The sequence below is a fragment of the Silurus aristotelis genome (assembly GCF_946808225.1).
Source record: "Silurus aristotelis genome assembly, chromosome: 18".
NCBI lineage: Eukaryota > Metazoa > Chordata > Actinopteri > Siluriformes > Siluridae > Silurus > Silurus aristotelis.
This window is the reverse complement of record NC_139591.1, coordinates 19,727,563-19,752,816: the sequence shown is the minus strand read 5'-3', so window position 1 is coordinate 19,752,816 and position 25,254 is coordinate 19,727,563. Positions and strand designations below refer to the sequence as shown.

Genomic DNA, 25,254 nt, shown 5'->3' with positions numbered 1-25,254 from the left:
ATATAATTAGCCTTATTGAGTAAGCTGTTGAAATTCTTTGTTAATTGATCAAATCTTCATTTACAGTACATATGTCTCTATTATACCCTCTGAATAAAAGGCTGTCCACTTGCAGATGCTGGTCCTGCACTCAATCTCTGTAATGTAGACACAGCAGTTTTATTGTCCAAGTATAAGTAAAATGAATGTAATGCTACAAAAAAAAGTAGCATATACAGCAGTAGATCAGTTCTATTTACCCCGGTAAGGTTAGAGCTGAGGTTCTTCACTCCCAGCTTTGCTGCCACGGCTTGTCTGACCTGCATCCACAATATCAGTCATATAAGAGCAAATATCTCTGAATCCTTATAATAGACATTTTTTAGAAATTCTGAAGTAGAAGAGAGCTATCATTAATGTAACGACACAATAACATTTTCCTCTAAATGCACTAAATCCTATCTAGTAAATATATAAGTGTAAATAAAAAAGTACTGTTCTTCTCAGTATCCATAAAACACATCACAGGAGATATTTTTTCCTTTCGATTTTCTTAGTAAAAAAGGTTTAATTTAAATCTGCTCTGTACATTTACAGTACGCAGACAAAAGTAATGGAACTCCTGACTTCTCTAGGTCTTTCCTAATATTTAGAATAGTATTATTAAAAAAGAGTATATACACATATACACATTTATACACATACCTTATTATCCAGCAAAATTCCAAACAATAAAATAAAAAAGCCCTTTGAAGAAATAAAATTTTCTTAGCATCATCATAAGAATTATACACAATGAACAATTATTTAGTGCTTTGTTAATTTATGTATGTGTAATTCAAATAATTTGACTGATATATCTTTTGTACCTGCAGTGAATTAAGGAAGGCAAACACTATGTGAATCCCAAAGTTCGATGACACCATGGTCCCGATGCCGAATCCCCATGTTAGACCGAAGACCGGCGTTAAAATCGCCACACATCTAGCAATAACCATGACTGTATGTTTCTCATCTGGCTGATTGGAAGCATTAGCTCCCCTCCTTAACATCTTGCATAGAACCACAATAAGCACTAGGAGGTTTACAGCAGAAATACACAGTGCAGGAATCACAAATGCCAGGAGGGCCTTCGTTTCCTGCCAGTTCAGCCAGCAACTATTTTCTTTTTGAATGTATCCATGGTTCTCAGCTGTAGATGCCACGGTAATAACAGCTATGATTAATGGGGCTCCATAGCCAACAGTGAAGGCTATGGCTATCATGGTTCTTCTGGTCATTCTTGAAAAGACCATGGTGGTGCGGTAGAGGAGCAAGAGTGCTGAGAGCAACATCCAAAAGAAAAGGGCGAGATAAAAGAAATGCATGAAGAATGTTGCTGTACTGCAGGGATCTTCTGCTTGTTTAACACCCGATGCTCCAATGATGAAGCATATGTTTGCAATCAGAAGGGAGACAGCAATGTTGACTATGGAGACATGGCGCATGCAGGATGTGTCATTTCTTGTTACTGATTTCCATATAATGAATTCAATGATGAGGCACAAAACCAAGCTGGACACTGAAATGCCAACACCAATGTAAGTTATATAATCAAGAGCAGAGGCCAAGGCTTTGTCTGGGGAAAATGGAGACATAAGTATTGAAAAAGAAGTCGTGTGATTGCACTCGCACGTGAATCCTTCCGTTTGGTTACGTAACGTCTTTAATTGACATCCAGTCGAGTCCCATCCCCCAGTACCATTTCGAAGACTGAAATTCCAAAAGACACACCGAGGGTACTTCATTGTATTGTTTTTGACAATGAAAGAAAGGGAAATGTTGTTAAATGCTGCCTTGGTTTTAATCAGAACTACATCTCCATTGATACTGGTGCCAGTTTGACTGCTGTCATTGTGGGTCTGATTTCGAACAGGTAGGGCATTGTTAAGGGCAGAAGAAATGATTACTGTGATGAAGGTCGGTTCCCTAACCGTAGGCAAATTTATTTGGGTAGTTAAATTCATGCCAAATGTTTCAGAAAAGGTGCCGGAAATGTTAGTTTTAACACAAGATGTGTAATTTGTTGTAATGTTGAAGTTTTCATCCCCAAGTCTGTAGGCAATACTCTCGATAGATTTCAGAAGCTCAGAACTAGCATTCATAGTTGTACTGTTTTTGTTTAAATGCACCCATGTGTCTCTTGCACCTGCTGATCCAATTACATCAGTTGTTTTTAGGAAATCCTTTAAACAGACAAGTAAAATATTCACTATAAATACAGGATATCTGAGCTATCTAGTTTATTAATACAAATATCTCATTTTATTGTATAAAACAAGTGCAAACCTTTTATTAAGCTAATTTACTTACCATCATAATGGGTTGACTGATTAAAATTGTTTGCGATAGATTGGAAATGATTGTCAGTATTTCTACAATTGTTAATATTGTAGCTGGAGATTCAATTATTGTTTGAGTCTTTTCTGTAGTATTACTGATCACATTGCCCATAAATTCCTGGATGCCTGTTACCTGTAAATTCTATATAAAATCACAAATTGTTATTCAAAGTATTTGAAATAAATGACATAATTAATCAAATTTTTTTACATAGAAGTAAGAATAATTGCCTTAGCTTCGTCTTTCAAATTTTGAATGATGCGCAAGACGCAGTTGTTTTCTATTGGGTCCCAGAGGCCTGAGGAATTACACTTAGCCTTTTGAAAGCCAACCATGTTTTCATTACAGTCACCAATGTGTTCCTCCCCTAGATTTCCAGCACCAAATATGCTATCCATGCAGGTAAATGCTTGAAAGAAGAAGCATAAGTTATTTATTTGACTCCTATTCATGCTGCTGTAATATGTGAATTTTCTTCTGGGGTGAATAATATAATAATAATATAATAATAATAATAATAATAATAATAATAATAATAATAATAATAATAATAATAATAATAATAATAATAATAAATGTGAACTTGCCTCTTTTTATTACATCTATTTTGATGCTTTTTGAATTGTCACTGTGAGTTGTACTTCCACTGAGAGGTGTTGTGAGTTGGCATGTGACATGTATTACTTGGTCAGTAGCCTGGCAGACCTGCTGGTTAATTTTGTATTCACACACTGTGCAGCCTTTCAGTGAAACTGTGCAGCACAAGGAAATGGTATAACGTATTATAAATATGACAAGGGCTGTTTTTTAATGCTGAATTTGGTTGATTTAGGTTACGTTTTTTTTTATAATAATGTCTGACCTATTCATTCATTTTCAGAAGACAGTACATAATCAGATGGACTGGTATTCCTAATTATGCATAATAATTTAGTAGAAAATAATATGTATGACCTGGTAAAGTAGAGTTGCAAGCTGTAGGGTCAGTCCATTTCACTTCATAACTCCCATGAACACAACACTGCAGTGGAATTATCGAATCCTCGCATTTTACAACTTTGTCACTGCTCACTTGGATATTGGGATAAGGCTGAATTGTAATGGTCTGCCAGATAACATAGGGTGTTGATTTTATTGTTGTTGTGCATGCATATAATCCTGAGAAGTCAGACAAATAATAAGAGAGAAAAATAATTAATAATATAAGGAATAATAATGAAGTTTATGTGCAATGTGTTTAAAACAACCTGATTTAAAAACATTATTATTATAAGTTTAATAAAGTGGCAAATACACAATTGTTAATGAAATCAAGAAACAGAAGCAAAGACTGAAATTTAGACGTTAATATGAATTACCAAATACAACTATAACAAGATTCAGTTTGAACTAACTAATCATTAACAATAAGTATAAGCATTGGTTTGTGTCATTGGTGGTTTAGAGTGTTTGTGTTGCAAAAGCCTTTGGAGAATTTCAACCAAACTGTGCGTTTAAGTTTAAAATATATTTTGTCCAATTAAAAAGCTTGTATGTGTTATTTTGTGATTTAAAGCATGATCTATTTAATGGGAAATGTTTTATTTGAAACGTGTTTTGTAGGATCTTTTGTTCAAGACATTACTGCTTTGATATGTTTTCTAAAGCAGGAAAGTCCATGCATTTGTAAGTGTGGATTAAGGGTCCAAATACATTTTAGGGGCCTTATACTGTACAGAATATAATGAAATGGTAGAATATGCTTTTACAACCACAAGTTGTATTTAAAACCTTCACACAAATTTTTACATGATTATATTTTGCAGTTTATCAGGTGACCAATATAAGATAATGATTCAACAGTCTTTCAGACTTACCACTGTCACCAGGAGTGGCATGATTCACCGTGAGTCCAACTGCATTCATTACAAATTTATCTGATGACTGTAATTTATTCCCATTCATTGTCCATTGTATGCCATTATTCACTGGAGGATTGCAGGTCAGAATGATATTTGTTCCAGGATATATATTGCCACTGCTCTCATAAAGTCCGTCTTTCACTGAAATAAACAGCCATATACATCGATAAAGTCTTTTTTTTGCAGTTCTATTTCATACATGTACAGCACTAACACTGTAAAACCTACATTGCCTATATCGTATTGCTAACAAAAATAAATGTGAAGAATGATACGTTAATAAACAGAGAACAAGCTTTCAGAAGAAAAGCAAATAAATAATAATAATACTACAAATAATAATTTGTCCCTACCACTTTGACTGAATGCCGTTTCGCTCACATTAAATCCCTCTGAACGGAGATTGTTAGCAAGCTTTCGATTTGCTGATACCAAATTAAGGTTATCACTTGTTGTTTTAATTGTAAAGTCTGCCATCACACTGCCAGGCCTATAAAAATACAGCACTATGATCATTACACAACTTTTGTATAGCTTTTATAACTTTTTCAAGCCCCTACATAAACATTTTTTAAATTATACTTACATTATACTCATACATACTTCCTTTTAAATGTTTGAAAACACAGACTGTTTTTAAGAGACACATGTTGCTTTTTTTTTTGTGCAAAACAAACCAGTTAAAAGCCAAAAAACGTCAAAAATGTGACAGTAAATGACTGAAGGAAAGTTCTGTGGACAAATGAGTTTAAATGGGACATTTCTGTCTTTAACAGAAGAACTTCTATAAGTTGGAGAACAGGAGTGAACATGTTACCAGATTGTCTCACACCCTCAGACAAACATGGAGGTTTGGGGTTGTTTTGGAGCAAGGAAGTTTGGAGACTTATTCCAGGTGAAAGGAAAACCGACCTAACATGGCTACCATTTTATACTTCAACACCATGCAATTCCGTCTGGACTGCTGCTAATTGAAAATTACTTCACCATACAACAAGACAATGATCCGAAGTGTATGTCTGAGCTCTGTTTTATTTGATCTCATTTGGAGAGCAAACAGTTGGCTGCAGTGTTATCTGTCATGCAATGGTCTGCCCAGTCACCACACCAAAATTCTATTGCACTGCTGGGATTAACTGAACTGAAGGGTCAAAAAGAAATCTCCAACTAATAAAGAACACCTAGCTCCAGATGCCGAGAGTGTTTAAAGCTGTTATTTACACTAAGGGAGAATTTTTCAACGTAAATAAAGTCTGTAAATTTATATATTAGTTTGGTCAAGTTGTTGCATATAAGCAAAATAAACATGTATGGGTCTTAGTGTTTTAAAAGTGTTTTAAAAGTTTTGACAGGCTCTGCATATACATATCTGCATACATACATACATTCATACATGAATCCATACAAAACAATGAAAAAATGTATAAAATAATGATAAAAACCGGAATCCAGTCACTGATGCAGACTTGGCCTGGTAGGTAGGTACATTTCGGTAACTATCATCAATCTGAGAACAAGCAATGGCCATCATATCATATTACATTTTCAATAAATGTAGGTATGCTACAATAATACTAGTAATACTACTATTAATAATTATAATAAAAAAATTAATAAATAATAATATAATAATAATAATAAGTAATAATAATAATAATAATAATAATAATAATAATAATAATAATAATATAATTATAAAGCTTGTTCTAATGTGTAACACTTACAGAATTTTCAATTCTTGTTTTATAAGCTTGGTATTTTGCACTATGTTGATCAGCGAGTGCAAAGTCGAATTCTTCATTTATAGCCAGTGAGAAGTTGAATGCATGGATGTCTTTTGAACAACAATGATCAAAAACAAAAATAATCACAAATTACAATGATCGTAGTTGGTCATGTATACAAAGGTATCGGATGGCTGAGATGTAATATAAATGCAACAAATATACTGTATTTACATAGAGGTATAGACTGCGAGTACAATTATTTGATTTATGTAAAATACCTAAATTACTTTGGGTTTCACAAAGGGAAAAAAAAAGGATTAAAATCATACCTTTGGATGTAGCAGATGTGATGGATGTGGATTGCATTGCAATTGTCGTGGATGTGCCTGGTGTATTCATACCGGTTGAGATGGCAGCATTTGTAGAGTTGGCTGTGGTTGTGGTGTGTGTATTTTTGTTGGTTGTTGTTTTCACAGGAATTGCCATATTGTCTATGGATGTGTTGGTTGTTATTGTGGTGGGTGTCATGGCAGTACTTGTTATGTAAGTGGTGAATGTGGTAGTTGTAGTAAAGTATGGAGTAGAGTTTGTCATGGCAGCAGTGGTTATGTGAGCTGGGGACGTGTTGGGTGAAGTTGTGGAGTTTGTCATGGCAGCAGTGGTTATGTAGGCTGGGAACGTGGTGGGTGTGGTTGTGGAGTTTGTCATGGCAGCAGTGATTATGTAGGCTGGGGAAGTGGTGGGTGTGGTTGTGGAGTTTGTCATGGCAGCAGTGGTTATGTAGGCTGGGGACGTGGTGGGTGTGGTTGTGGAGTTTGTCATGGCAGCAGTGGTTATGTAGGCTGGGGACGTGGTGGGTGTGGTTGTGGAGTTTGTCATGGCAGAAGTGGTTATGTAGGATGGGGAAGTGGTGAGTGTGGTTGTGGAGTTTGTCATGGCAGCAGTGTCAATATAGGCTGGGGATGTGTTGGAAGTAGTTGTGGAGTTTGTCATGGCAGCAGTGGTTATGTAGGCTGGGGACGTGGTGGGTGTAGTTGTGGAGTTTGTCATGGCAGCAATGGTTATGTAGGCTGGGGACGTGGGGGGCGTAGTTGTGGAGTTTGTCATGGTAGAAGTTGTTATGTAAGCTGGGGATGTGCTGAGGGTAATTGTGTTGGATGTTGTTGCAGCAGTTGCATTAGCTGTAATTTCAGCAGATTGTGTCGGTGGAGTGAGTATGGTTGGTGCTAAAGTGGTAGAAAAAACAAATATATATGAAAAATAAAATAAAAAATCAAAATACATGTTAAGATTATGTCAAATTCGAACTGACACAAAAAAATGTATCCCAGGCAAGCTCCTAAAAGTAATTCTACAAAGTTTGCTGTATGATTGTGTTTGAAGGGCTGCCTGTTATTGTCTACAATAGTGGATTATAATTAATAAAACCTCTACATAAACCATCATGTCTGGATTATTAATTCTTTTACATTTTTGAATACTATATTTATAAAAAAATAAGTATACACTTTAATAAAAGTTAGAGCTAGTACAAGTCATTATACTCTAAATGCACGTGTGTAATTCTTGGATAAAGGCATCCAGCCAATACATGTCCAATGCATCTAGTTGTATACACTTCACACAATTTCTGTGAAGAAATAAAACTAAATATACAATGAAAAAATCTCCAGAAGGCTTAAGAGTAAATGTATGACAGATACAGTATATCAGGCATTTCTATCTCTATATCAAAACATGCATATTCAAACAAGGGACATGGAAAACAGGTGTGTTTCTACCTTTTACAAAGATGAATTTGTTGTTTTTTGTTAATTAATGCTATGTGTCTTTTTTATGTGGAAGTTTTCTGTTTAAGTTGCTATCAGGTTAAACAGCTCTAAGTACCAGGCATTTGGCAGACGAAAATTATTATTACATGCAAATGATGCACATGCTTATTTTTCATGTCAGATAGAATACATTCTTTTCAGCTGATGGAAAGTTTGGCTGTCATTTGGAATGGCAATAATGCAGGCACATGAATAATTAGTGACATCATCACAAGACCCATATACTAAACATGAGCACAACATTAGCTTTTTGATCTAAAGATTGCAAAATAACTTTTTTGAAAAAGGTTCAAACAATCTCAAACATGCACTAGGACAGTGAGATTCAGCTGGCAGAGAAAAGTGAAGTACCAGTAGTAATGTTCATTTCAGTGATACTGAAGTAACTATTTTTTATGAAAAGCTGTTGAAAGGTTTCTCAGAGGATTCAGGATTGTTATATCTGCTGCATCTATCTTAATTTCAATTAAACATTTAGCTTAGGAAATTAGTAAAACAATGTTCTGCATTAAATTCTACATTATTGTGGTTAAAAAATTCAAAATATTCAAATAACAGGTGAGAATATTTGTCAATTCTCAACTGTTATTTGAATATTTTGATTTTTTTCTGATGTGAACTGGAAAATGGGAGATTTACCAGTAGGTGTAACGACTGGACAGGTGGAGTTATCTGAAAGTAAAACAATAGCAAGATTGTAAACTTTTAATAAATGAATGAATACTAAACCAATTGTAGTTTACTGAACAACATTTTAATGATAAAGTATTTAACAAGTGTTCATCAAACTTGCTAATAGTTTATGTAATACGTCATACATACTGGCCAGCTCACTGATTGGTTGGCAGAAGTTTCCAGTATTTGGAAGAGCATTGATGCAGCCACATAAGGCATTAGTGACGTCATCACAAGACTCATATACTGTACACTTTTCACATGGCCAGAAATATTGATCCTCACACTGGCACTGATACTCAATATCGATCAAACTGCACACTGTGGAAATAAAAATTAAGAAAAATGTTTGCTTTTTTGTATTTTTTTGTGTGAATTATTTCCCTCCATATTCGTTAGAACAAGTTTAAATTAGAACAAAAATCCTAGATGTAGCTCGACTCTACCTACCTGTAGTGATGTTCATTTCAGTGATATTGATGTTTCTGTTCATTGAAAATGAGCTAAGGATCATTAAAACGTTCCTCATAGGATTCAGGATTGTTATATCTAATGCATCAACCTCCATTTCAATCAGGAATTCAGCTGAAAGAAAAAATGTGAAAAAAAAAACATTCCCCATCAAATCAAAATTAATCAAAATTAAGCACTTGAGAAATTGGACATAATCTGATAGGTAGTGAAGGATGTGAGATTTACCTCTGGTTGCTGGAGCTGAACAGGAAGACTTATCTTAAAGTTACAACAATAGCAACATTAGAAAGTTTTAATAAATAATTGAAAAAAACAAAACAAATGGAGTTTACAGAAAATAATTTACTGATAAAGTATAAAACAAGTATTCATCAAACTTGCTAATATTTTAAATACTGTAATACATGATACATACTGGTCATCTCAGTGAGCGGTTGGCACAAGTGTCCATCATTTGGAAGAACGCTGATGCAGCCACATGAGATATTAGAGAGGTCATCACAGGATCCATATACTGTACACTTTTCAAATGGCCAGAAATACTGATCCTCACACCTACACTGATATACAGTACCATTCATACTGCACACTGTGCAGGAGAAAAAAATGACAATATTGTTTTCTTTACTAAATATTTGAACATCCTCCCAAAGTATCTGATAAAATAGGTTCAAACTAATAAAACATTTTTTGTCACTGAATTGACTGTACATTAGACTCACATGATACACTATTAAAGCACAGGTCTAAAACAATGCCAGACTGAGACTTTAAGATCCAGCTGGTCGAGAAAAGTCAGTTACCTGTAGTGATGTTCATTTTAGTGATTGTGATGTTACTTTTTTTGACAGTTAAGTCAGAGGTTGGTGAAAGGATTCCTACAGGATTCAGGATTGTTATGTCTACTGCACCAAGCTCCACCTCAAACAAATATTCAGCTGAGGAAAAAAGTGAAACAATGTTCTAAATTAAATTCTACATTACTGTGGTCAAAACTTCCAAATAATGAAAACAGGTAAGAACTGGCAAAGGGTCTGGTGTGTACTGGAAAAGGTTAGATTTACCAGTAGGTGAAACAGCTGGACAGGTGGCGTTATCTGAAAATTAAAACAATAGCAAGAATAAAAAGATTTTATCTTTTAGTAAATTAATGGATACTAAAACAATTGCAGTTTACTAATCAAAAATCTATAATATAAATTACATTTATATTAGGCTCATTTAATGAATTGTTTTAAAAAAGGTCAGAAACAATAGACACTTAATATGAGACGGAGCAGACAATGAAATCACAGTTACCTGTAGTGATGTTCATTTCAGTAACACTGATGTTACTATTTTTTATAGTAAAACTGTTGCTTGGCAAAAGGTTCCTCAGAGGATTCAGGATTGTTATATCTTCTGCATCTAAATTAATCTCAATTACATATTTAGCTGAGGGAATAAGTAAAACAATGTTCTGCATTAAATTCTACATTATTGTGGTAAATAATTCAAAATAATGAAAACAGGTGAGAATTGGCAAATGGTCTGATGTGAACTGCAAAAGGTTAGATTTACCAGTAGGTGTAACGACTGGACAGGTGGAGTTATCTGAAAGTAAAACAATAGCAAGATTGGAAACTTTTAATAAAAAAATGTATACTAAAACAATTGTAGTTTACTGAACAACATTTAATGATAAAGTATTTAACAAGCATTCATCAAACTTGCTTATAGTTTATGTAATACGTCATACATACTGGCCAGCTCACTGACTGGTTGGCAAAAGTGTCCATCATTTGGAAGAGCATTGATGCAGCCACATGAGGCATTAGTGACATCATCACAAGATTCATATACTGTACACTTTTCACATGGCCAGAAATATTGATCCTCACACTGGCACTGATACTCAATATCGATCAAGCGGCACACTGTGGAAAAGAAATTAAAAAAATATTAGCTTTTTTTTTTTTTTTTTTTGTGAATTATATCACTCCAAATTCGTTACAACCGGTTTAACTAGGATAAAAAATCATAGATGTAGCTCGACTCTACCTACCTGTAGTCATGTTTAATTCAGTAATATTGATGTTACTGTTCATTAAAAGTAAGCTAAGGGTCATTAAAACGTTCCTCAATGGATTAAGGATTGTCATATCTAGTGCATCAACCTCCATTTCAATCAGGAATTCAGCTAAAAGAAAATGTGAAAAAATGTTCCCCATCAAATCTTCGTTATTGTGGTTGAATTATGAAAATTATCAAAGCAATTAAGAAATTGGACATAATCTGATAGGTAGTGAAGGATGTGAGATTTACTTCTGGTTGCTGGAGCTGAACAGGAAGACTTATCTTAAAGTTACAACAATAGCAACATTAGAAAGTTTGAATAAATAATTGAAAGAAAAAAAAAATGGAGTTTACAGAACAGAATTTACTGATAAAGTATAAAAGAAGTATTCATCAAACTTGCTAATATTTTAAATACTGTAATACATCATACATACTGGTAATCTCAGTGAGTGGTTGGCACAAGTGTCCATCATTTGGAAGAACGCTGATGCAGCCACATGAGATATTAGAGACGTCATTACAGGATCCATATACTGTACACTTTTCACATGGCCAGAAATACTGATCCTCACACCTACACTAAAATACAGTACCATTCATACTGCACACTGTGCAGGAGAAAAAAATTACAATATTGTTTTCATTTCTAAATATCAGAACATCCTCCCAGGGTATCTGATTAAATAGGTTTAAACTAATTAAAGATTCTCTGTCACTGAATTGACTGTACATTAGACTCACATGATAATCTATTAAAGCACAGGTCTAAAACAATGCCAGACTGAGACTTTGAGATTCAGCTGGCTGAGAAAAGTCAGTTACCTGTAGTGATGTTCATTTTAGTGATTGTGATGTTACTATTTTTGACAGTTAAGTCGGAGGTTGCTGAAAGGATTCCTACAGGATTCATGATTGTTATGTCTACTGCACCAAGCTCCACCTCAAACAAATATTCAGCTGAGGAAAAAAGTGAAACAATGTTCTCCATTACCTTCTACATTTCTGTGGTCAAAACTGCCAAATAATGAAAACAGGTGAGAATTTGCACACAGTGTGAGAGGTACTGGAGGATGTTAGTTTTACCTGTAAGTGTAACAGCTGGACATGGAGAGTTACCTGAAAGTTACATCAATAGCTTCATTAGAATTTTCTGAAATAAAAATGACCACTAAGGCAGATATAAATTACTGAACAAAATTTACTGATCAATGATTCAACAAGCAATCAAAAAACTTTTCTTCTTTCAGGTAACAGGTCATATATACTGCTCAGCTCACTGATTGGTTGGCAGAACTGTTCATTATTTGGAAGAGCATTTATGCAGCCACATGAGGCATCGGTGACGTCATCACAAGTTCCATATACTGTACAATTTTCACATGGCCAGAAATATTGATCCTCACACCTGCACTGATATTCAATACCATTAAAACTGCAAACTGTGGAAAAGAAAAATACAAGATTTTTTTTTATTTTGTAACAACTTTAGTGTAGTTAAGAATATTTACAAAAAAAATCTATAATATAAATTACATTTATATTAGGCTCATTTAATGAATTGTTTTTAAAAAAGGTCAGAAACAATAGACACTTAATATGAGACGGAGCAAACAAAGAAATCACAGTTACCTGTAGTGATGTTCATTTCAGTAACACTGATGTTACTATTTTTTATAGTAAAGCTGTTGCTTGGCAAAAGGTTCCTCAGAGGATTCAGGATTGTTATATCTTCTGCATCTAAATTAATCTCAATTACATATTCAGCTGAGGGAATAAGTAAAACAATGTTCTGCATTAAATTCTACATTATTGTGGTAAATAATTCAAAATAATGAAAACAGGTGAGAATTGGCAAATGGTCTGATGTGAACTGCAAAATGTTAGATTTACCAGTAGGTGTAACGACTGGACAGGTGGAATTATCTGAAAGTAAAACAATAGCAAGATTGGAAACTTTTAATAAAAAAATGTATACTAAAACAATTGTAGTTTACTGAACAACATTTTAATGATAAAGTATTTAACAAGCATTCATCAAACTTGCTAATAGTTTATGTAATACGTCATACATACTGGCCAGCTCACTGACTGGTTGGCAGACGTGTCCATCATTTGGAAGAGCATTGATGCAGCCACATAAGGCATTAGTGACGTCATCACAAGACTCATATACTGTACACTTTTCACATGGCCAGAAATATTGATCCTCACACCGGCACTGATATTTAATATCGATCAAGCGGCACACTGTGGAAAGGAAAATTAAGAAAAATGTTTGCTTTTTTGTATTTTTTTGTGTGAATTATTTCCCTCCATATTCGTTAGAACAAGTTTAAATTAGAACAAAAATCTTAGATGTAGCTCGACTCTACCTACCTGTAGTGATGTTCATTTCAGTAATATTGATGTTTCTGTTCATTGAAAATAAGCTAAGGATCATTAAAACGTTCCTCATAGGATTCAGGATTGTTATATCTAGTGCATCAACCTCCATTTCAATCAGGAATTCAGCTGAAAGAAAAAATGTGAAAAAAAAACATTCCCCATCAAATCAAAATGAATCAAAATTAAGCACTTGAGAAATTGGACATAATCTGATAGGTAGTGAAGGATGTGAGATTTACCTCTGGTTGCTGGAGCTGAACAGGAAGACTTATCTTAAAGTTACAACAATAGCAACATTAGAAAGTTTTAATAAATAATTGAAAGAAAAAAAATGGAGTTTACAGAAAAGAATTCACTGATAAAGTATAAAAGAAGTATTCATCAAACTTGCTAATATTTTAAATACTGTAATACATCATACATACTGGTCATCTCAGTGAGTGGTTTGCACAAGTGTCCATCATTTGGAAGATCGTTGATGCACCCACATGAGATATTAGAGACGTCATCACAGGATCCATATACTGTACACTTTTCACATGGCCAGACATACTGATCCTCACACCTGCTCTGAAATACAGTACCATTCATACTGCACACTGTGCAGGAGAAAAAATAATTGAAATGTTTGTGTTTTTATTTGTTATATGAACATTATTTCCCTCCATGTTCCTTAGAACAGGTTCAACTAAGCTCAAAAATCCTAGATGTAGCAAAACTTTGCCCACCTGTAGTGTAGTTAATTTCAGTGATATTGATGTTACTGTTTATTGAAAGTATGCTAAGGGTCATTAAAAGGTTCCTTATAGGATTTAGGATTGCCATATCAAGTCCATCAACCTCAATTTCAATTAGACATTCAGCTAAAAGAAAAGGTGCAAAAGTTCGGCATCAATTTAATTTTATTGTGGTTTAATCGCAAAATAACACTTGACACATTGGACATAATCTGATAGTTATTGGAGGATGTTAGTTTCACCTCTCTGTGTTTCAGCTGGACAGGAAGACATATCTTAAAGTTACAAAATAGCAATGTTAGAAAGTTTTTTACATTAGAAACACAGATTTTATTTAACAGAATTCACTGATACAGTATAAAACAAGCATTCATAAAACTTAGCTAATATTTTAAGTACAGTAAAACATCATACATACTGGTTATCTCAGTGAGTGGTTTGCACAAGTGTCCATCATTTGGAAGAACATTATTGTAGCCACATGAGATATTAGTGACGTCATCAGAAGACCTATTTACTGTACACTTTTCACATGGCCAGAAATACTGATCCTCACACCTGCACTGATATTCAGTACCATTTAACTTGCACACTGTAGAACAGAAAGATACAAGATTATTTTTTTCTTTTGTAACAACTTTAGTGTAGTTGAGATTTCAATAATAACACAATTTTTGTTAAAACTTTGCTAAATATTGAAACAATCACCAAATATATCTGTTTCAACATGTTTAGAATATTTAAAAACAAAAAAAACAACTCTAAAATGTTTAATCACTCTACTTTAGGTTTATTTAACACACTGTTTTAAAATTAGTCAGAAACAATAGACACTAACTATGAGACTGAGCAGAAATAGAAACTGCAGTTACCGGTAGAGATGTTCATTTCAGTGATACTGGTGTTCCTATTCTTTATAGATAGGCTGGGGCTTGCCGAAAGGTTCCTCAGAGGATTCAGGATTGTTATATCTGCTGCATCTAACTCAATTTCAATAAAATATCCAGCTGAGGGAATTAGTAAAACGATGGGCTGCATTAAATTCTACATTACTGTGGTCAAAATAATGTGCAAAATAATGAAAACAGGTGAGAATTAGCAAATGATCTGATGTGTACTGGATCTGATGTGTACTAGTTTTACCAGTAGGTGTAAAAGCTGGACAGGTGGAGTTATCTAAAAGTTAAAACAATAGCAAGATTAGAAACTTTTTATAAATAAATGAATACTAAAACAATTGTAGTTTACTGAAACAATTTTAATAATAACGTATTTAACAATCACTCAATAAATTTGCTAATGGTTTATGTAATATGTCATACATACTGGCCAGCTCACTGATTGGTTGGCAGAACTCTTCATCATTTGGAAGAGCATTGATGCAGCCACATGAGGCATCGGTGACGTCATCACAAGACTCATATACTGTACACTTTTCACAGGGCCAGAAATACTGATCCTCACACCTGCACTGATATTCACTACCATTTAAACTGCACACTGTGGAGCAGAAAATTACATCAATGTATGTGTTTTTAGAATAGAAAATTAGGGTTTCTTTTTGCTAACCTGATGGCTCAACCTTTAATCTGTACTTTATTCTCACAGCCACTTAATACTTTTATTTATGCTTTCACAATAAAAAAAAAAAAAAACAAAGAATATAAAATTGGATTGCTCAATTTACTATTCAATTTCTCAAGTACATGCTCATAATTAGCTACTGTCATTGATTGACCACCGTTTGTACATCAAACAGTCGACCTAGACTTTGGCCCAGTATTCTTGAATTGCTATTATTAAAAACACATTGATTTCATGCATTTTCTTTCTATTTCAATGCCAATGGACAAAGCAAATTTGTGTTATGTTCTACGAAATAATGGTGATTTTTGTTAGGCAAGAGAGAGACCCACATTGCCATAGTTCATGCCAAGACAGAGACCAATCCCATTGCCAAAACACAGGCTTTAAAACACACTTTATTAAAATAAAAAGGTCTACATCCATTACCAACACCTACAAACAGACCTCTCCTGCTTCGCTTGCTATTTTTTTTATAAAGCCTACAATTTCCAGTTCAATGCCTATAATGAAGCATCCTGCCAGTCCAGCATGAGTGCTTCAAGGCCCATCTTGTCTATCCGGCACTGCACCATGCTCCCTACAGTCATAAACCACTTCTTGACTGTTCCCACCATGACTTAAAGTGAAAGAAATACATGATTTAAGACTCCCCTTTGTTCAGGTACGTAGGTGGTAGATCAAATGATCACTTTATGTACAAACAAATAGACAAAGAGTTTCTAACCATCTTCAAACATTGTTTAAACAAAGCGGTTCATAGCTTAATGCTTCTTTTGACTATCTAACTAGTTTTTCTGCCAACCGAGTTTTAGACAGAGTCTTAGCTGTGGCATTATTAACTTGTGTCATAATATTATTTTGTGAAACACAACACAACACAACAAAGTGCCTACAGGATTTAACTGGATTTCACAGCACTTCGCAGGACAAATTGCACCAAGTCTCTTAACAGCCACATCTGTATACCAACATTCAAATGGATTAATTGATTGACACTTCAACACACTTTTGTGAATAGGGCTGGATAAGGTTGTCTGTCACGTACAGAAAGTGTAACGTAAGGTAATGTGATGTAATGTCCAATTCCTAGCCAACTGGAGGCTCCTAGCAAGGTAGCAAGGTAGCAAGGCCTCCTGTGTTCAGCTGAGATCATTGATCAGGGCTCTGTAACTAAATCAAGGAATTTGCTGTCTCTCCCATCCTCCATGTCTGACCCCACAGAGAATATATATCACTCTGTTTTTTTTCTAGTGCCTGCTGTTATGTCTTCCTCTAGCTTTGTGTATGTCTCTACCTCATTTGGCTTTAATAAACATTTTCTTCCCCCTGGGGTTTTGGGAGGATGGTATTCTCCACTCTGACTCTTCTGAGCACCTTACACACCTGCTAGGCCTTACTGAAGAAATCATTATGTCTGCCTTTTGTACGTCGCTCTGGACAAAGGCGTCTGCTAAATGCCACAAATGTAAATGTAATTGTAAATACCTGCTCTAACAAGGATGTTACTCTTTTCGCTTTCAAAAGGTTTCACTCTCCTGTCTGTTTTTTATCAGAGAACATTACACACCTTGAAGACTTGAAGACTCTAAATACAGGTATCAGGAACAATCTTATGACTTCAATATGTCTGGAGAACCAATTTATAAAATAGGACTACCACTGACAAATACTGTACATGAGATTCATCAACCAAAACTTCCTGACACTACTGAAATAGAATTTTGCTTAACTTTAAATAAATTATTTTACAATGTTTGATTTTTTCTGTTACAGCAAAAATTGGACACAAAGCTTACAGCAAACCGGCAACTCCACTAAAGAATATTTTTATACTAATTGTATTTGCAATAGTATTAAAATTTTCCTTTCAGGATTATAACAAATCTCATGTCAGATGAGTTCTTATTACAGTATGCATGCTTAATTATAAACAAAATAACAATAATTCAAATAGAGCTTACCTGTTGTAACGTTAAAGCCATCAATTTTTGCACTGTTTTCTGTTTGTAAAGAACTGATGGACTCCAGTGGTGATTTGATTTGATTAAACATATTCATCTGTGACACATTTACTTCTATGATCAAAATGTATTCTAGTCTGTTTGAGTTCACTGTAAGTGACATAATAAAAATGCAGTAAATGTATTAATGAAATGATGGCATAAAATGTAAACATTTACTTACTAAAATTGTATAGCAAGATTTTAATAATTAAAACATTAGAATTTTTTATTACCATTTTGTTTTTCCATAATTGTATGTATTTGTCCATCTGCAAAATTAACCTGAATTTGAAAATAATAATAATAATAATAATTTAAAAAGAAAAATCATCTGGATGAATAGGTGGAGAGATCAGTGGATAAATATACTTTATGCATTTAGCAAATATACAATGAAAAGACAAAATGCAAAAATAATGTATAGTTTCAGATAGTTACGATAGTTAAATATGATGTATGAAATGTCGCCTTTAAAAACTTGGCTATTTGCTTGCAGATGGTAGCTGGAAGTTAGGTTAGACCTTCAGTCCAAGCTTCTCCATAAAGCTCGTCTATACGAATGTTTAAAAAACTTTTAGCGATGTAAAAAGGCAGGGTGATTGGTTTAAACCCCAAAAGTAAATGCATGCTTAGAAGCCATCTTCTTTTCAATCCATAAAGACAAAGTTGGTGAGTTAGACAGACAGATGTACCCTTAGTCAAGTCCCTACTAAATGCACTCCTTCATTTCTTTGTGGTCCACTATGAACAGAGCATAAATAAGACTGCATTGTGGTGTGGTACAGGGAACAGCTCAATAGTGCAGTAATAGGGCTGATAAGAAGGAAGTCTGCTGGTTTTAAAGAAGACATGGTACTCAGAGGGAACATTAAGATTGTTGGGACTCTAAACTGACATGAATGCTAGGACTATTGTGGGTGCACAAAAGCACCGCTTGTAATGGTGACAGGCCAAATGTTGATCTGTTTACCAAACCATAAAAGAAAATGATCATGAACCCCCTTTCATGGCATGCTGAGAATATGTGGTTACTTGCTCAAGACTGTGTCTTCAGTTGGGCTAGAGGGCAAAGCAACATCTTCATCCAAACTGGGGGCAGAGCGGCATTCTCATCCAAGATAGGGCGACATCCTCAGCATCAATAGCAATTTCCTCAGCAGACCAGGAAGGCAGGGAGACCTTTTTAGCAGGGCAGGCAGACATGATTTCTTAGATAGGTACTTGTGGCCTCTCCCGCCCTCGTATTTAATACTATCCCAGTCACAGAGCACTTTTTCATGCTGGAGTTGGCTCTGTTTCAGGAGACAGCACTGCTTTGCCAGATTTTGTCATACTGCACTATGTTCTGCTGCAGCCTGTTATAGTTGAAGCATTCTGTCATGTAGTAGATCCAAGTGAGCAGAGAATGGTCATGCAAAAACATAAAACTTTAATAAAAAACATTAAAACAAACAAACAACCAACCAGAAGGAAACCAGAAGAACAAAGGGCAAATGGAACTGGAAATCTTGAACCTAAAAACCAACAGCAGCACATGGCTTGAAATTTTCTTATTTTCCTTACTGGCCTACAAATATAATGCTTAAAAAAAATGGTGGAAAAATGTAAACTTAAATACTGTGTATGATTAGTAAAAAAAATAAATAATAATAATTAAAAGACGAAACATGGCACATGCAACAAAAGAAGAAAATTCACAAAAGTGAAACTGAGGTTTAAAGTAGAATGGTCAAAATTGGCCATGACAAGTAGGGCCCTCTGGTGGTCTGTAGGAAATATCCAATGTGGACATGACAGTCACACTATTTAAGTTCCCCTCTCAGGAACTCAAGCTGCATCAAAACACTTTGGCAACGCGCCTGAGTGTTCACTCTCTGAAATAATGTGTGTAATCAGTCAAAAATTGGACGCTGGCCGTCACGGGCAGGGTGACATCACGACCAGAAAGTATAAAACGCACATGGAGTGAAGCCGGCACCAGCTTCTGTTTGTTCACTAAGTGCTCTGTGTGTATGTGTTGTACTTGTCAATTGTTTATCTGTATATTTTGAAAACAAAAAGAAAAAAAAGACAATGAAAGCAAGCTAGAAGGTTAAAAACACATTTACAGCTTTTGTGTGGCTTGCTTGGGAGTGGAGAATGCTAAGTCAGTTCTCGAGGGAGCCGATTGCACTCACTGTGCTCGTATGTCTCTGCTCGCTCTTCTCCCGCTGGGCACTCTTTGAAGAGGGTGCCCTAACTCCTCGCGGTTCTGACCCCATCAGCTGATGGGGCTCGCAGATGGACCTTGCAGAGCTTTTTTCAGCCCGCCCCTTTACCTCTGGGTTGACAGTGTATTCTCACATTGGAAAGAACATGGGTACAGAGCGATGCCGTGGGTTGAAGAGACGCTTTTCAGCTATCTCTCCCCCGGGATCGCCTACTCCCTTTAGACCCCGACACTAACCACAAAGCCACTATGTATTACGTTGGCTCTAATGGGTAAAGCTTATGCTTTGGCAGGTCAAGCTGCTGCGTCCCTGCACACAATGGCAATGTTACAGGCATATCAAGCTGACCTGCTGCATGAGCTGGATGTGCCATGTTCACAAGCTCCATCAGAGCTCACTTTGTCAGAAATGTTTGATAGAGAGAGGGCCATACAGCTGGATGCCCCACCAGCTTCTTCTGGCCTCTTTGACGATTTTGTAAGCATGGTGGTTGAGAGGTTTTAGGAAAGTAAGAAACAGGCGGCTGTGTTCCAGCAGTACCTCCCACGCCTGGCTGCTCAGTGGGCACAGCCCCAACCGCAACCCTCCGCCTCCAATCGTGAGGTACAGAAATGTAGCGTCGCGACTCACACTCCCCCTGTCAGGGATCCTGCGCGGCGCTCTGCGTCAAAGCCCCATGAGGTGACATATCTAAGGACTGTCATCTTTAACAAGAAGGCGAAAAAGTCCTGACTTTTCTCGGGATCTGGCCATGAAGGGGCACGTTGCACGGCTGTATCTGGTGCCCGCCCTGCCCTGGCTCCTCCTGGGACCTGGTCCAATAACCCTGCCACCCATAGTGCTTCAGGACACTGTGCCAGCTCTAGGCACATAGAAGGTCAGTTTTTAGAGACTGATACCCTTAAGGCACTTTCTGGCAGCTTGGAAAGCTCTTCCAAATGTGTTTCAGTGGGTCCTGTGCACTATAGAGTGAGGTTACTCGATTCAGTTTGGGTTTCCTCCGCCCCGTTTCCATAGGATCCTTCCCACCCTGGTGGGAAACCAGCAGGCTCTGGTCTCAGAACAAGAAGTAAACACTCTCATGAGGAAGGAGGCCAATGAGAGTCCAGGTTTTACAGTCGGTACTTCATAGTTCCCAAAAAGGACAGAGGGTTGCGTCTTATCTTGGATCTACATCAGCTAAACCTCTTACTCATAAGACACGACCCTCAAACAGGTTGTGTCTTAAATCAGATCCTAAGACTGGTTTGTCACAGTAAATCTAAAGGATGCGTACTTTCATGTATCCATCCTGCCTTTTCACAGAAAGTTCCTGAGGTTTGCTTTCAGGGCCGAAGCTTACCAGTATCGGGTTCTTCCATTTGGCCTTGCCCTCTCGCCCCACACCTTCACAAAATGTGTGGATGTGGCTCTGGTTTCCCTGAGGTTTCAGGGCATCCTCATTTGATTTGAACTTAATCAGAGCAGTTGGCGGTCCGGCATCTATATGTCGTTCTCACCCACATGAAGGTGTTGGAGTTTCAGCTGAACGCCGGAAGGAGTGTGCTTTCTCCAGTCAGAGAACCACCTTGCTGCTTAACTGCTGGGGCTCATGGCAGCATCGTCTAGTGTTATTCAACTTGGCCTGCTGTACATGAGACCCCTTCAGTGGTGGCTCAGGACCCATGGGTTCTCACGGGAGGGCAATCCTCGCCGTACCATCAAGGTCTTGTGGCGATGCCTATGTGCCTTAGATGTTTGGAGAGATCCAAGGTTCCTATCCCTAGGCCCCGTGCTGGGAGTCCATATTTCACCCCCACCCAGAGTTGTGGAGGCTGTGGCTGTGAGCACCACCAGCTGGATCCAATCCACTGCCAGGTTGGCTCAGTGCTAGAGTTCTTCCAAGAACAGTTCACTAAGGGGTTGGCTCCATCCACCCTGAAAGTATACGACTCTGCAATTTCAGCGTATCATGCTCCCTTTGCAGCGCAATCTCTGGGCAGAGACCGTCTTGTAATGCGTCTTCTTCTGAGGCCTCCAGTACAATCTAGAGTGCCTGGGTTGGACCTGGCCATCGTTTTGGAGCCTCTAGCTGAGGCATCTTGGAGGCACCTTTCTATCAAGACCCCCCTCCTTCCCGGAGTTCACTCCAGCTATGACCAGTGCCTTCCAGTACCCCCGAATGGGTTACATCCCCAAGGTGCTCTCGGACGTTCCACAACCTGTAAGGTAACAGGAATTCTATCCTCCTCCATTCCAGGCCCCACACCAGGAAAAACTTTGTCCTCTAGACTACCCCTCCAAGAGATTTGCAACGCTGCAGGCTGGTCCACCACTTACCTTTGTGCGGTTCTATAACCTGGACCACAGTGCCACTCCTGGCCCCTCAGTCCTCTCCTCTACACTTGTTCCCAAAGCATTTTGATGCAGTTCGAGTTCCTCAAAGGGAACGTCTCTAAGTTACATATGTAACCCTAGTTTCCTGAGGGAACGAGATGCTGTGTCTCTAAGCCACATTTTCTAAGCGTCCCTGCAGTGCTTCCTTCTTCTTTACAGAAGCTGGCACCGGCTTCACTCCATGTGTGTTTTATACTTCCTGGGCATGACGTCACCCCGCTGGTGATTACACAAGTTATTTTAGAGCGTGAACACTCAGACACATTCCCAAAGCATTTTAACGCAGCATCTAGTTCTCTTAGGGAACTTGGGTTACATATGTAACCTAGAGACGTTCTTCATTTTTGTTTCTCTTTTGTTGAAAATATTTCGTTTAAGCTAATGTGTTTGTATGTTTGCCTGCAAGAGTTTGCATTACACAACAACCTGCTGAGGGTATAATTTCTTTATTTTTTATTCTAGTCTTTCCTCAGCTCTTCTGGTTTTGTTCTTAATTAATAATTGTTTGTTTTGGTTTTCCACTAAAAATGGATGTGGCCACTTGATGGCACCAGGCATGCTGAGGGGCTTGGAAGCCAAACAGTGACAACTGAGCTGTACAATATGAGTGTGTCTTTGTGTGTGATGTCAAATTCAGAACAAAATGACAATGACTCGAGAACTCTCTTGAGAGATTTAAGGACTTCCCCCCAATTCCTAATTTACCCCAAATCCCTCAATAGTGCTAAATTCTGTTGTCTGTAATTCTATATCTTATTGCCTGACCCGGTCCTTACAACCAAACTGATAAAAAAGTATATTTTGAAAATCCTTTTTTACATCTCTTTAAAGTTATTCTAAATTTACATTTTGAAGCTGTGTTAAACTTTACCTCTACAGTCATGTCTGAACGTCCTTGTAAGTTCACCTCATGTATATAAATTAGTAGGATGGCAACAAATCTCAGAAAACAGTCTGGTGTTGTCCCTTTGCAATAAAATTTGAAAAGGAAAAAAATAGCCATACACTGTTATTTCTCATGAACCAAATAAACATTTTACAAATAGAGTTGTGGCTGGGAATTAAGGAACAGTGGGTACCTATTGGCAGCAACATGCCAGCTGTTGACAATTTATAAAAAAAAAGTATAATCATTGTAAAAATAAAAAAAAAAGCTTTATGTTCTGGATTTAAAAATAGTTTAGACTGATGTTATGTTTCTATACTATTCAGAGTAACTATAGACTTATACTATATATTGTATTACTATAATATTCAGAGTAACTATGGGCTTATACTATATATTATTATAATACTCAAAATAACTATAGACTTATACTATATATTGTATTACTATAATATTCCAAATAACTATAGACTCATACTATATACTGTATTACTATAATATTCAGAGTAACTACAGACTTATACTATATAATACTATACTATTCAGTGTAACTACACACTAGGTATGTAAGCAAGACTGAATGTGAGTTTCACTAGAAGGAAATATTCAATCCAAAAGAAATGTTAAATATAAAATTTTTGCTTCCTTAAAGTTAGGTATTAGCATGTTTTTTTAATTTATTAATTTATTTATTTTTTAACATAAGCAAAAATATTTATATGGAATTTATTAATTTGCAGATAATAAAAAATATTCTATATTATCATTACTGTTGCATTCCTAAACAATTATTTAACTTACCTTTATCGCCCATGATCCTGAGGCAAATTTTAAACTACAGTAGGTTTCACTTCAGTATTTCTACATAAGTATAAAATAAGAGTTACTGGGCACATTCAGAAGTTCAATAGTACAAAGTCACATATAGTATTCAGACTGTCATTCAACTGATTCCAATTATAACTTAAACTTCCACCTGGTTCATGTTTATACGCTAATGGCAGTTTTACTCATTCTAGTTTTCATTTATTTCATATCTGTGATATAAGTCTCTGTATACGCAACATACTAAGGAATTAAAACAAGGGCAAGTATCCAGAAGAACTTTCAAAGCAACATATGCCACCATTGTCAAAATTAAACAAACCTGAGCATTACAGTGTGGTCAATGTATTATCATAAACACTATTTTTTAATCAGATGTAAGTATTAATACACATTTTCATGCGTCACTTTATTCTTTACTTAATATATAATTTACTTGTTTGTAATTTAAAATAATTTTGAATTAGGTTGTGAAATGTGATGTTTTTACATAGAATTAATTGTATGATAAAATTGCTGAAACATTGCTACAAAACAATTGCATGTATGTAAAACAAAGTTGAATTTGTCCAAGAAATGTCTGAGAGACTTGAATTTTAACTATCTTAATCTTTATATTATTATAACATTCATTCCAAACTCTCTAGTATTTGTAAAAAAAAATATTATAATTTACTTTTTAAATATTTTTTAAGATAAATAAATGTTTAAGTTAATAAGTAGGTAGGTTGCTAGGTGTTGGGAACAGAATATACCAGTGCATAAATTTTCATTATATTTAATGCACTAGCAAGAGGGTTTTTAGGTCTTACCTTAGCTCCAGCCAGTCTACTTTTATCACACTAAACATGAGCAGGTTTGCCAGAGCCTTCTTAGCTTTCTGGGTTATTATTTCTGACACTTGACCATGTAGATGCTTTAGAATTAAAGCCTAATCCTATTGTTTTTCTACTTGCTAGACCAGTTTTAGACTTCTGTATTTTCCTGCTTCCTGATTCTAAGTTATCAGGATATTAAAGGTGAGGCAGGTTATAGGGATTTTACATATTACCAAAACCATGTGCACACCTGAGTATTACTGCCACATTTACAGTATTTATAAATACATTTATAAATACTGTTAATTAACTTTTCCAATTTTCAGTAACACAGATAGTAAGAGAGGGTAATTTATAACAGGCATTTTACACAGGCAGACTATTGTTCTACAATCTGGC

General features: G+C 36.0%; 1 protein-coding gene and 1 long non-coding RNA gene across 5 annotated transcripts; one reads left to right on the top strand and one right to left on the bottom strand.

Moving 5' to 3' along the window:
• Positions 1 to 24,289, bottom strand: LOC310741136 (uncharacterized protein; the record flags this gene model as incomplete). 4 transcript variants are annotated; one of them, XM_083568654.1, is made up of 33 exons in its annotated part: positions 24,014 to 24,289; positions 23,198 to 23,292; positions 17,974 to 18,022; positions 17,699 to 17,848; positions 15,477 to 15,650; positions 15,294 to 15,326; positions 15,023 to 15,157; positions 14,569 to 14,742; positions 14,142 to 14,276; positions 13,839 to 14,012; positions 13,653 to 13,685; positions 13,405 to 13,539; positions 12,294 to 12,467; positions 12,112 to 12,144; positions 11,851 to 11,985; positions 9,386 to 9,559; positions 9,196 to 9,228; positions 8,947 to 9,081; positions 8,644 to 8,817; positions 8,461 to 8,493; positions 6,319 to 7,215; positions 5,987 to 6,096; positions 5,705 to 5,769; positions 4,616 to 4,752; positions 4,218 to 4,403; positions 3,316 to 3,519; positions 2,949 to 3,113; positions 2,592 to 2,770; positions 2,332 to 2,502; positions 849 to 2,204; positions 685 to 726; positions 240 to 299; positions 1 to 137 (listed from the first exon to the last, which is right to left on the bottom strand). In XM_083568654.1, the coding sequence occupies exons 1-33, from the start codon at positions 24,024 to 24,026 to the stop codon at positions 81 to 83; spliced, it is 5,820 nt and encodes a 1,939-aa protein (XP_083424780.1). In that variant the 5' UTR covers positions 24,027 to 24,289. The 4 variants fall into 4 exon arrangements, with proteins under 4 accessions (XP_083424780.1, XP_083424782.1, XP_083424781.1 ...); XM_083568656.1 differs by lacking the exons at positions 11,851 to 11,985; positions 12,112 to 12,144; positions 12,294 to 12,467; ... (4 more) ...; positions 14,569 to 14,742; positions 15,023 to 15,157 and adding exons at positions 9,774 to 9,908; positions 10,531 to 10,563; positions 10,713 to 10,886; positions 12,658 to 12,792 and having other exon boundaries at positions 81 to 299; XM_083568655.1 differs by lacking the exons at positions 11,851 to 11,985; positions 12,112 to 12,144; positions 12,294 to 12,467; ... (4 more) ...; positions 14,569 to 14,742; positions 15,023 to 15,157 and adding exons at positions 9,774 to 9,908; positions 10,035 to 10,067; positions 10,713 to 10,886; positions 12,658 to 12,792 and having other exon boundaries at positions 81 to 299.
• On the top strand, positions 850 to 5,524 carry LOC310741237. The gene is made up of 3 exons (XR_014537891.1): positions 850 to 2,763; positions 4,167 to 4,246; positions 5,039 to 5,524. It is a non-coding gene; the product is annotated as an uncharacterized lncRNA (long non-coding RNA).
• Positions 24,290 to 25,254: the final 965 nt, after the last annotated feature.